This window comes from Penaeus chinensis, chromosome 13 (genome assembly GCF_019202785.1).
Source record: "Penaeus chinensis breed Huanghai No. 1 chromosome 13, ASM1920278v2, whole genome shotgun sequence".
NCBI classification, from domain to species: Eukaryota; Metazoa; Arthropoda; class Malacostraca; order Decapoda; family Penaeidae; genus Penaeus; species Penaeus chinensis.
Window position 1 is genome coordinate 4,014,592 of NC_061831.1, and position 13,138 is coordinate 4,027,729.

Consider the following 13,138-nt stretch of genomic DNA (forward strand, 5'->3'; position numbering starts at 1 on the left):
GAGTGAGTGAGTGAGTGAGTGAGTGAGTGAGTGGGTGAGTGGGTGAGTGGGTGAGTGGGTGGGTGGGTGGGTGGGTGGGTGGGTGGGAGGGAGGGAGGGAGGGAGGGAGGGTGGATGGGTGGGTGGGAGGGTGGGTGGGTGGGAGGGTGGGTGAGTGGGTGAGTGGGTGAGTGAGTGAGTGAGTGGGTGAGTGAGTGAGTGAGTGGGTGAGTGAGTGAGTGGGTGAGTGAGTGGGTGAGTGAGTGGGTGAGTGAGTGAGTGAGTGAGTGAGTGAGTGAGTGAGTGAGTGGGTGAGTGAGTGAGTGAGTGAGTGAGTGGGTGGGTGAGTGAGTGAGTGGGTGGGTGAGTGAGTGAGTGGGTGGGTGAGTGAGTGAGTGGGTGGGTGAGTGAGTGAGTGAGTGAGTGGGTGAGTGAGTGTGAGTGGGTGAGTGTGAGTAAGTGGGTGAGTGGGTGAGTGATTGAGTGGGTGAGTGAGTGAGTGTGAGTGGGTGAGTGAGTGTGAGTGGGTGTGAGTGGGTGAATGAGTGAGTAGGTGAGTGTGAGTGAGTGGGTGAGTGAGTGGGTGAGTGAGTGGGTGGGTGGGTGGGTTTGTGGGTGGGTGGGTGGGTGGGTGGGTGGGTAAGTGGGTGAGTGGGTGGGTGGGTTTGTGGGTGGGTGGGTGTTTGGGTGGGTTGGTGGGTGGGTGTTTGGGTGGGTGGGTTTGTGGGTGGGTGGGTGGGTGGGTTTGTGGGTGGGTGGGTTTGTGGGTGGGTGGGTTGGTGGGTGGGTTTGTGGGTGGGTGGGTTTGTGGGTGGGTGGGTGGTTTGTGGGTGGGTGGGTGGGTGGTTGGGGTGGGTAGGTGTTTGGGTGGGTGGGTGGGTGGGTGTGTGTGTTTGGGTGGGTGAGTGAGTGAGTGAGTGAGTGAGTGAGTGAGTGAGTGAGTGAGTGAGTGAGTGAGTGAGTGAGTGAGTGAGTGAGTGAGAGAGTGAGAGAGTGAGAGAGTGAGAGAGTGAGAGAGTGAGAGAGTGAGAGAGTGAGTGTGTGTGTTTAAGTATATATGTATGTATTTGTGTATTCATGAATTCATGCATATATGTATGTAAATGTATGTGTACATGCATGTATGTATACATATATACGCATTTGATTGTACAAGCAAGCATACACAAGTGCGGTATATAAACACATTAAATATTCCACAACACTGTTTCAACTGTGTACATGCAAGTATGCATACATATATATCAAATTCTGAATAAAACACTTCACAACACTGATTCAGTTTTTATGTATATATTCTTACACATACAACCGGTTTTTTTTTTCTTCTTCTTTTTAACCCACAACACTTCTGGAGATAGGAAATAAAAAAAAAAATAAAACCATTTGCGCCGAAAACTTGGGTCAGCTCATACACGAGACTGCCACCCAGACACTCAACACACTCAGTCTTACTTCTAGCTCTGCCTGGTGACTGACCAGCGAGACAACGTGAAGCACTTGGCTGGACTGGCACATAGTAGCTAGGTAATCATATTCCCGACGAATTGTTGTTGTACTTTTAGTTAGCAAAATCGAGAGTTTTATATAGAGCATCGGATTGTTTTTTTTAATAAATGTTAGAATGGGATAGATTGTGTAGCTTTGATCAAGTTAACAATGAATATTTCATTTGTCGGCTTATCTGTTACGGAATATACAAGGAATTCTCTGATTATCATTTTCTTTTTCTCTAATACATCGGAAGCTGTATTGGGAAGAATGACGATTTCATGATAATACAATGGACGTCTCACCTACTGTGTCTATGTATATATGTAGAAGTTTATATAAAGAAGCGAGAAATGTTCACCATATTAACAGTTAGCCTTTGTCCAGGGAAGAGTATCGGGTATCTCAAATGAAACCATAAATAATTAATATTTCCAACTCATGGACAAGTAAAATGTAATAATCGCTAATAACATGAAAATGAAAATGTCCTAATATGTAGCATTTCATTTGGCACTAAAGAAACAGTATGCAAGAAAGATCTATGCAAAGAAGTGTTGATATTGCAAAGGTAGGTAAATCGTTTATATTTAGACATTATCGTGCATCAGCCACGCTACCCATGGTCTCCGAAACAAGGTTCATTCGAAGTTTCCTTATAGTCCGAAAAAAAAACTTCAGACAATTCCTTGATACTCTGGTCTTAAACAAAATTTTCTCTTTTGCTTGCTTCACTTCATGCTAGAAATGATGAAACGTGATACCCAACTGAAAGCAAACTGCACTATCACTTAGCACGCTCTCCAGAAGTGCATGGCATTATTATCACTAAAACGGAAATATATTATCACAGTAGAAGAGCAGATTTTCATTATCAGCGACACAGGAATATCTCATTTCAGGAAGGAAAAGATAAGATATCCATGAGGTATAAAGGACTCTATGTAACTAAAACAAAAAATGTGTTTTTATCTTAGAAATTGCTTATCAATGGAAGAGAGAGACGCACGTGGTTTTTGTTATCAATGGAAAAAAAAAACATGATTGTTAGTCCTGGGAAAAAATATGGATTTCACTATATAGTTACATCATTTGCGAAAGGGGAGCCTTTAATAGAATTATTCGTTAAATAAATTCTGTATCTGAATATGAGGTTCTTATCTGAATCCCGGAAGTATATGGTAAGCGTGCAAAATAATTGAAAATTTAACTTCCGTTATAAGCACGTGATCACACAAATAAGCGCACGCACAGAGACACCCACATATATCTATTTCACTAGCTATCTATATATCTAACTACACATAATTATATGTATAGACAGACAGATAGATAGATAGATATGTTTTTATATTTAAATGTATATATATATATATATGTGTGTGTGTGTGTGTGTGTGTGTGTGTGTGTGTGTGTGTATGTGCGTGTGTGTAATCTGTGATCTAGCAGTTGTTTTTTGCAAAGACGTTCAAATTCATCATATGTCTTTTTACTTCCTGCAATCGTAGAAATGAATATTGGGTTTATTTCAGCAGATACATACATGTGTATGTATATGTATATATATATATATGTATATTTATGCATGTATGCATGTGTGTATATATATTTATCTATTTATCTATTTATATATTAATTAATAAATATATATGATATATATATTTACATGTATATATAGACAGAGGTTAATATGTATATGTATTTATTCATATATTTATGTATCAATAAATAAATCTATATATATGTTGTATATATATTTCTGTATGTGTGCGTGTATGTATATGTATATATATATAAACATATGCATATACATGTGGATGTGTATATATATACACATGCATATACTGAAGATGGAATCCAGGTGGATTCCGAAACTGTAGTCTTTTTTTCAATTAAATCTAGATTTACAGTGTGGGTTTTTATACCATAGTATCAACACGGTAGTGTGTTTTCTCCTTTCATGCATATACTTGTGTACATTCATATATATACTGATATATTGATATATACATATATATATACACACTAATAGTGTGGCTGTATATATACATATACATAAACTTATATGTATGTGTATATATATACATATACATATACATATAATAAAAAGTACAACGCAGTAGTGTCCTTCGGCCTCCTGTGGCAAGGGAATCGCTGCCAGGCATTAGGACAGACGCGATGGCCTGGCCGGGGGGGGGGGGGGGGCGCAGGACAGGTTCTCCATCGGGCGGCGCCTCCCGTTTCCTAGAGGAGGGGGGAGGGGGCAGGGCTGCCAACCTTGGTATCAGTCTTATCGCTCCATGAATGGTTCTGCGATTTGAGTATTCTAAGAGCATTTCCATCGCAGTTTTTTTTTTTTTTTTTTTCGTCACTCTAAAAGAATCTGTGGAGGAAATTTCTCGAAACAAAAATGAAAGACGGGGTAAAATTATTGGTCTAACCTAACAGATATCGACGATTTCCACAGATATCTTAACGGGGTGTAAAAATCTCAGTTAAAAAATATCCCTAACCAAACACGACAAACACCCAGAAATATATTAATGAAATCCTGAACTACACGAATATCATTAAACAACCAAATCCACGCGTGTAAAGACTGGTAGGAGACGCCGATTGAAAGGCCTCAGGCGAAAAAGCCCTAGAACCTTTGGCCTCAAAATTACGTATCGTTATTATTGTCCCCGGGCAAGTTAGTCTCTTTTATGAGATCGTGTAAAGTTCTTATATTTTTTATTTATGTACATTATTAGAGGCAGATCAGAAGCTAACCAGATGGATTAAAGGGTATACAAAAATGCCATAATATCTGAAAAGAACTGGTTTGACTGGGTGAGTAGCCCTAATGAAATAAAAATCTTTTTTTTTTCTTCTTTTATCTTCTGTTGCCGTTTTTGAAACTTTTTCAAACACCTTTTCCCCTACAGTTCAATACAATGATATCGCAACAGTGCTTAACGTGAATACCAAAAACATATACGAGAGAAAATATATAAACAGTAAAATCGCGGCTCACCCATAGGCATAGTTACAAAAAAAAATACTGATGGTTATCGACGTTCTTGGAATTGGGCTCCAGACCTGGGATAGTTTTAGTGGGCGAGAAGGTACGTTTCGGCTTCTTACGTACACATATTCACTAGTACTTACATTCATGGACATAAATACACTCGGTTTCTGTTTAACTCTCTCTCTCTCATTCATTCATTCACTTACACACGAACAAACAGAAAACACACACACACACACACACACACACACACACACACACACACACACACACACACACACACACACACACACACACACGGGAATCTTATACTATGTGTGACACCTGATCTGCGTCTCCACTGGAAAGGGACTCAGGTAGGACGATACGCAAAGATGAGTGATGATTGGATAGACGAACTGTATGAATTGAAAGATTTATGATCAGATAGATATGGAGAATAACAAAAAAAAAAAAAAAAAAAAAAAAAAACATACATATGAATAAATATACATATATATATAATATATATATACACAATATATATATATATATATATATATATATGAGAGAGAGAGAGAGAGAGAGAGAGAGAGAGAGAGAGAGAGAGAGCAAGAGAAAACGCAAGAGAAAGAGAAAGAGAGAGTGACATACAACCAGACATAAGAACGGTTGGAGAGAGATGCTCAAAATCCTCCCGATTTTTGCTGAATCGCCGCTTATCAAGCAATCTACAAACACGTGAAGGGTCTTGCTACAGATGCTGATGTAAGAAGGGTATCGATTGCAAAATAGACGAACTACAGATGTGAATTAAGACTTGATAGTTATGTTATTATTCTTTTTTACAAACTTGGCTTTTTATTTATTGTGGATTATTATTTTGTTTTTTGTTTTTTGTCGATGTTGTGTTCTCGAGGGTTAAAGTCACTTTTCAGCGAGTATTTTCAGCGAGGCAATTCATTCCTGTCGCGCAGTTTAAAATGATCGCATTCTCTTTACAGATTATCCTTACATCTGAATCCTTCTGCCGTTACGCAAATGGATAGAGTTATAGCATCAGACAAATATATATATTTTTGCGTTTACGTTGCTCACAGTCAGCTATCATTCTACAACTGCTGAATGGTCAGTGATAGCTTCTGACTTCGCGTGAGAATCCTGCCTTGTCAGGTTTGTCACGCTGATATTTGCTGAGAGAGAGGAGGGAGGGAGAGAAGAAGAGAGGGGGTGGGAGAGGGTGAGAAAAAGAGAGAGGGGTAGGGGGGAGAGAGGAGGAGGGGGAAGGAGAGAAAAAGAAAGAGGGGGAGGGAGGAGGAGAAGGAAGGGGGAGGGAGAGAAGATGAGAGAAAGAAAAGATAACTTCGATAACTTCGAGAAGAGAGAGAGAGAGAGAGAGAGAGAGAGAGAGAGAGAGAGAGAGAGAGAGAGAGAGAGAGAGAGAGAGAGAGAGAGAGAGAGAGAGAGAGGAGTAAGTGAAGGGGAGGGAGGGAGAGAGGGAGGGAGGGAGGGAGGGAGGAAGGGAGGGAGGGAGGGAGGGAGGGGAGAGAGAGAGAGAGAGAGAGAGAGAGAGAGAGAGAGAGAGAGAGAGAGAGAGAGAGAGAGAGAGAGAGAGAGAGAGAGAGAGAGAGAGAGAGAGAGAGAGAGTGAGAGAGAGAGAGAGAGAGAGAGAGACAGTGAGAGAGAGAGAGAGAGAGAGAGAGAGAGAGAGAGAGAGAGAGAGAGAGAGAGAGAGAGAGAGAGAGAGAGAGAGAGAGAGAGAGAGAGAGAGAGAGAGGCAGAGTTCATACTTTCGCCAACTTTCCAAGCTCATCTACAGGCAGTACTACACTTGTTGCCTTGACAACAGATGGGCGTTTGTATAGTGTTCTCCTGTGAGACCACAGCCCTTAGCTACCAGACCGGTTCGGGTTAACCTTGGATCTAGCATGGTGCGATTTTCAGTAGCTTTTTAAATGCCCGTTTAATATAATGTCCATATAATATCATATTTACGTCATAGTTGTTCAGTAATATACTTGTAAAGTGATATGTATATCTCTTATGATAGTTATTTTACTTATTTTCAGAAGAGCCCTGAAAACTATATCCGAGGTTGGCAAGCCTGCTAGTCAGGCAACCCTCACGTGAAGGCACAAACTACAAATCCATCCTACCCCTATCCTACCCATATCCCAATCTATCTGCACCTATATCCTTTCCAAAATTCGCCTCCCCAAAACAGCACAAAATCCCACCACCACAACGCGACATTTTAAGTGATTTTTTAAAAAGGGGCAAATTGTCAACCCCCCTGTAGTTTCCAGGAGCCGGCCGGGGTTTGCAGGACTCAGGATAAGGCAACGCAACTAGCAACACTTCCTTGTGAACGCGGGCCGAGGAAAGGTGTTTGCGTGGTTGTTACGAGGTTTTTAAGGAGTGGTCACTATGGCAGGTTAGTTTAGTTGTAAATAAGAACTTTGTGTTAGTGGTTAATATGGTTCACTGACAAAACCCACATATACCAGTGTATATGTATAGAACTTTGTGCCATGGGTTAATATGGGTAATTTGGTTACTTGATACGATGGATGTGGGTTTTGTCATGTCTGATTATGATGGGTATGCGTTGTGTCATACTGTTATATGATGGGTGTGGGTTTGAGGGATGTTGATGTAATAATAATGGGTGTCATGCTTTAATATTAATGGGCTATGAGTTGAAGGGTGTTTATTGTTATTAGGAATGTGTGTTTTGTGTTAAGGTTTTAGTTTTGTAGTGTTATGTACAGCTGCTACTGCTGCTGCTGCTGCTGCTATACTACTACTACTACTTCAGTGTCGTTTGCTAAAGACAACTGTCTGCCAGAAATAGAATCATTGATGCTTTAGTTACGGAATAACTTGCGTGATTAGACTGACAGCAATTCGACTTTAGTAATGGTTATCTCCACCCTACTTACGGTATACGGGAAACTGTAAATACTAGATGACACATTAAATAAACCAATATCAGTAGTTTAAAAAGCAAATAACAGTCTAATCCGCACACAATAATCCATAATTTCAACTCTCTCTCAAGGGAACCTCCGTACAAGAAACCAACAACGCCACATACCTTAACAAACGTTTCACACTGCAAACCACCGCCCCTTCTAGCCCCCACCCACAACCACAATTAACCCTCTCTTTCCCTTCCCTCTTGCCCTCTCCCTTCCCCAGAGGTCGTCCAGGGAGCGCTTATAATCGAGGGCAAGACCAAGAGTGTGTATGAGGCGCAGGGAGACAGCGCGCACGTGTTGGTGGTGAACAAGGACCGCATCACGGCCGGCGACGGCGCCCGGGCACATGACCTTGAGGGAAAGGCCGCCATCTCCAATGCCACGAACGGGAAAGTCTTCACCTTCTTGAACGAGGCGGGTGAGTGTCGTGGGACGAAGGTATTATTGTATTGTGTATCTGGAATTTAAGGTATATTGTGATTGAGTGTAAGGCAAGTTTCAACCAGCTGCTACTTATAAGGGAAATAATATAAGGCAACGACAGAGCAAATTAAAAATTGATGAGAGAGAGAGAGAGAGAGAGAGAGAGAGAGAGAGAGAGAGAGAGAGAGAGAGAGAGAGAGAGAGAGAGAGAGAGAGAGAGAGAGAGAGAGAGAGAGAGAGAGAGAGAGATGGGGGGAGGGGCAGAGGGGCAGAGGGGCAGAGGCAGAGTGTCATTTCGGTTTTTTGTTGATGGGGGGGATAGGCGAGCAAAGAAAACAAATTTTAAAAATAACTTTTCTTGGGTCATTTTAAGCTATAACCAAACCTAAATAGGTGTAATTTAGTAAGAACTTTAGAATATTGTGACGAACAATCTTAGGAGGTAACTTCCCCTCTGCCCTCCCCCTAATTGACGCCCCTGGGGAGGGCTTCTAAGCAACCAAGTAATATTCAATAATAAAAAAAAAGTTTCATGTCTGGATGTTACTAGAATTTTGCCCTATTAGCATATGGCATATCTGCTGTTAGTGTAAAGTATTTATACTAATCAATCGTATAGTGACCTTTTTTTTATAACAGCCTATAATCACGAGGAACTCCCACTTCTGACAGGCACTGCAAACTGTATGTGTTTATGTATATACATGTGTATACATTGATAAATTAATGGATGTGAGCGCGCGCGGATGAGTTTTATGTGTACCTGTGTATTGTGAGTTTGGTGTCCAGTGGTGTACGTGTTGTATGCACGAGAGGTTTATTTTGGTATGGAATTTGTGGTCGTGGTCCTATCAGTATATATGTACGTAGAACAATGTCAGTTCACACTGTATAGGGAATACATACATTTTCCCTAGATATTCTTATTATATGATTTTGAATCATCGTGTATCACAATAACAATCCATTTCACAGGGATCAAGACCTCGTGGGAGAAGACGTTATCTGAGAAGACCTACTTGTCCCGCAAATGCCACATGATCCCCCTCGAATGGGTCACACGGAGGGTTGCAACGGGGTCCTTCCTACGCCGCCACCCGGGGGTCGCTGAGGGATACCGCTTCACGCCGCCCAAGATGGAAACTTTCTTCAAGGTTCTACACATCCCGGTTATGTTATATTATGTAGAGAGCAGGACTGAATTTAAGATGAACTTTTCTTGGGTGTGATTTTTGCCAGGTTTATGTAACTGCAATGGCTTTGTTAGATTAAATTAATGTTGTTGTTTTTTTTGTTTTGTTTCCAGGATGATGCTAATCATGACCCTCAGTGGAGTGAGGAGCAGGTTATCGATGCCAAGCTTGAAATTGGAGGCGTGGTCATTGGTCGCTATGAGTACGATATAATGGCGAAAACAACTGTTGCCGTGTTTGAGGTGCTCGAGCGGGCGTGGGCATCACTGGATTGTGCTCTTATTGATATGAAGATTGAGTTTGGCATTGACGCCGAGACCAGTAAGTTCTTGCTTTAAGGATATTTGGAAGTCTAAGAATAGTCACCTGCTTTAGGAAGTACGTAATAATAAGCCACACATTCGAGATTTGAATTAATTTCAAGAAAAATGGGGAAATCTGATTCATGGATAATTTTGTTCCACCTTGCAGAAGAAATTCTTGTGTCCGATACCATTGACTCAGATTCCTGGAGACTTTGGCCTTCTGGTGACAAAAGGCTGATGAAGGACAAACAGGTAAAATATTGTCGTATTTTGATCATCACTACATACGTGCATATAGCTTAATTATAAAGAAGCTAATAGCCTGGTTTCCTTCCATCGCTCGTCACAATACTGACAGACTTCCTGCTTACAGGTTTACCGTAATCTTGAGAGTGTTACAGAAGAGGCTCTTGATCAGGTGAAGAGGAACTTCCAGTGGGTTGCAGATAAGCTGGATGCGTTTATACCAAAACCAAAAGGCTTGGTAAGCAACTTAAATTTGTCATGTTTCATGTCGTGTAACTATGATTTTTGTTATCAACTTCTCAAAACATTGCAATATTCGTTCATTAAGTCTTAATTCAATGAATTATATATTGATACTAGGTTGTCGTGTTGATGGGCTCCAAATCTGACACGCCACACTGTGAAAAGATTAGAGACCACTGCAAGAAACTGGGTGTCCCCTGCCAACTCCGTGTAACCTCTGCTCACAAGGGCACAGAGGAAAGCCTTGCCATTATTGCACAAGTAAGTGAAATACAAACGTATTTTTAAATGGTAATTAAGGACTCTGCAGATAAATATAAACAACTCCGTAATCCGTGTTACAAAAATTATTAATTACAGTATGAAGGTCTTGGAATCCCACTGGTGTTTGTGGCTGTTGCGGGTCGTAGTAATGGTTTGGGCCCAGTTACCTGCGCTAACACCTGCGCACCTGTCATTAACTGCCCGCCCCTCAAGCCCGAGGAGCTCTCCAGAGATGTATGGTCATCCCTCAACCTCCCGTCAGGTGCGTAAATGTGTAGACGTCTCCCAAAACTGCGTAATTGCAATGGGGACCATGTTACAATATGACGGATCAGTATACTGCCAGATTTATGATAATAATTTAGGTTGCATTCGTGTGTTCCAGACTTTTTTTCTTTCATCATAATTAGCGATACAGGAAATTCAGAGGAACTACACGGACAATTCATAAATCTCATTTTAATTTAGCCCAAAGTACTATCATTTCAAGATATTTTCAATTGATAGTGCTCAGTTGCATTATGATTTTTGCAGTTCAAAATGAGGTCTAAGTGGATAGATTATCAATTTTAGAGGAACTTCATCCTTGACCTCACAGTACTGCCTCACTCCACTCCACACCATTCGCTCTCCCTCCAGCCCTTGTTCCGCAGCCGTTCCGATCGTTCATGCCCTAGCTCGTGCAATATTATACTCTGGCTGACCTTACTGGCAAACCTCATTCCTTCCGTAATACTTGTGCTGGAACGGTTTCGATCTCCCCAACCGATTGTCCTGTTTACGACAAAGATTGATAAACCATACTGTGAAAACAACTTGCTTACCTGCCTCGTTGACTCTGATGCATTAGCAGTGCAGTGCTACATTGTTCTTCACTGTCTATACTCAAAGTAATTTTCGATATCCATCCTCCTCCTCAAATCCCCCCTACCCTTTTCCGCCCCACACTCCTCTTTTCCATGTGCAGTGTCCCCTCTTCCTTCTCCATTATCCTTGCCGCTCGCACCTTGATGCTCACGTGACTCCCTAATATCACATCTGTGTCCTCTGGATGCTTCCCCTCCTGACGTTCTTCCTGATCACCATCTTTCCCCGTTTCATTCCCGGATTATTCTCCTTCCCCCGACACCCATTGCTACCCTTTTTACCCGCTATTTACTTCATAAAGGTTCTTTTCCTCAGACAGATACTATCCATTTGATCTGATCGCCCTTAACCCCTTCCCCCTTTTACTAATCCCCACCTTACTGAGTTTGCTTCCCCAATTTACCCCCCTTTCACTATCATACTATCCCATAGCGCCCTACAACTTTTGACATCTAGCATTTTGTCCGTTACCGGGTTTTTTAACTTTACCTTACAACCACTCTTTAGTTTCTGTACCAACCTACCATATTCCATTGTTTTTACCAGTGTATTTTTTTTTTATTAGCTTCGATTCCAGTATATACAAATGTCGGGGGAAATGTATTTACACCAAATAAGAGTATACATTTTAAATATTTTATCTTAACAAATACTTTTACCATTTTCCAGGCATGGGTTGCGGGACGGTCCTTTATCCAGAGGGAGCTGCACAGACTGCTGCAACCATGCTAGCTTTGAGCGACCATGTAATTTGGTCCAAAATCCGTGCAAAACAATTGAATCTTTGGGTCACCCTCAAAAAGGCTGACAAGGAGATTTGTCAGACGAATCAAGCTGCTGCATAACTTTCATTCTTCAACTACAAATTATTCCTCTTTGTTGCAAGCACAAATGCAAGAGGTTATGCTCAATGACTATAATTACATATGTTATATAGACAAAGCTTTTCTCTAATCCTTAAATGTATTAGACAAGTACAAAACCTAAAGTATATATTAAACTTGAAACCTGATACATAATGCCAGAATATCAACATCAAAAAGCATTTGTAAGGTCATTACAAAATGTATTTTTGAACTTTGTAAAGGGTTCCTTGCTCCTTGATATCCTGCTGTATACAAAGTGATTACTAAATATGTTCCTCCTCTGTATTTTCAGCCCTCGCCTCAACTTATTTTACATGTTTTTTTCTTTCTTCTGTCCACTTATCCCAATTGTTAATTCATATTTACACTTTTTGCCACAATACATTGTCAAAATGCTTAGTTTGTTTGTTATGACCTCTGACCTTTCTGGAAATCCACAAACAGTCTTATGAACCCAAAAAATCCTTCCCTGGAGGCTTTGCCCCAAAGCCCCACCCTTGGTAAGAAAGTGCCATATAACATCAAAGGTTATATAACACTATGGTAAAGCATAGCAGCAACAAGGGTAAAGTTTAAGGTTGAACACTACTAGAGGGTAGTATGGCAGTGAAAAGGGTAGAGAGGGGGAGTTGATGGGGGGGGGATAGTATAAGGTAAAGGTTGTTAGAAAAGGAAGGAGTTAAGGGAATTATGATAAAGTATTCTGGCAAACATGAATTAACATTAGACTAAGGACAGAACAAGGGGAAGATGAAAAGGAAAGGAAAAGACAAACCCATGCAAAATTAGCCAAGACGAGGGCCGAGTCCCAAGGTAGGGGTGATCCCCTACTTTGGGCCTCAGTACTGGTCTCCAAAGACCCCCCCCCCCCCCACACAACCAGCAAGGAATTGAGAGAGGGGTGCTTGAATAGAATAGGTAAATACTCCTCCACAAAGTATTGTATAACTCTTCTCAGTCATTTACTAACCATACATGGATCTAGGTTTATCTCAATTTAAGTAACTCCAAACAATAAGTGGTTGCTCGTACAGCCAAAAACAGAGTACCATTCTGATAAAAATGTAAAATACCAGAAATGTTATTAAAAGTACCCCTCTAATCCGTTGTCCTCATGGGGGGAGCCTCAAGCCCTCACCTCAACTAATTTTACAAGGTATTTTCTTCCCCTTTTTCCTTTTCTTCATCCCCTTCTGTTCTCTTATCCTAATCATTAACCCTTTTCACCACAATATGCCACTATTGACCTTAGATGCAGAAGCAGCAGAAAATGTTCAATTAAAGTAAATTT

The 13,138-nt window shown here is 41.1% G+C and overlaps 2 protein-coding genes across 3 annotated transcripts in view; one reads left to right on the forward strand and one right to left on the reverse strand.

Annotated features, from left to right (window-relative positions):
• Window positions 1–7,690, reverse strand: part of LOC125031797 (amidophosphoribosyltransferase-like) — a 22,523-nt gene extending 14,833 nt beyond the window's left edge. The window contains exon 1 of one of the 2 annotated variants that reach the window (XM_047622752.1): window positions 7,557–7,690. The gene's annotated coding sequence lies outside the window, so the exon portion shown is untranslated. Of the gene's footprint in view, window positions 1–1,434; window positions 1,574–7,556 lie in introns of those variants that run through there. The other variant, XM_047622751.1, reaches the window with a different exon arrangement.
• Window positions 6,738–12,243, forward strand: LOC125031798 (multifunctional protein ADE2-like). The gene is made up of 9 exons (XM_047622753.1): window positions 6,738–6,893; window positions 7,661–7,858; window positions 8,839–9,017; window positions 9,170–9,377; window positions 9,528–9,613; window positions 9,735–9,845; window positions 9,968–10,111; window positions 10,211–10,376; window positions 11,651–12,243. Exons 1-9 carry the CDS (start codon window positions 6,887–6,889, stop codon window positions 11,824–11,826), a joined length of 1,275 nt encoding a protein of 424 aa, XP_047478709.1. The 5' UTR covers window positions 6,738–6,886; the 3' UTR covers window positions 11,827–12,243.
• The last annotated feature ends 895 nt before the right edge of the window (window positions 12,244–13,138 follow it).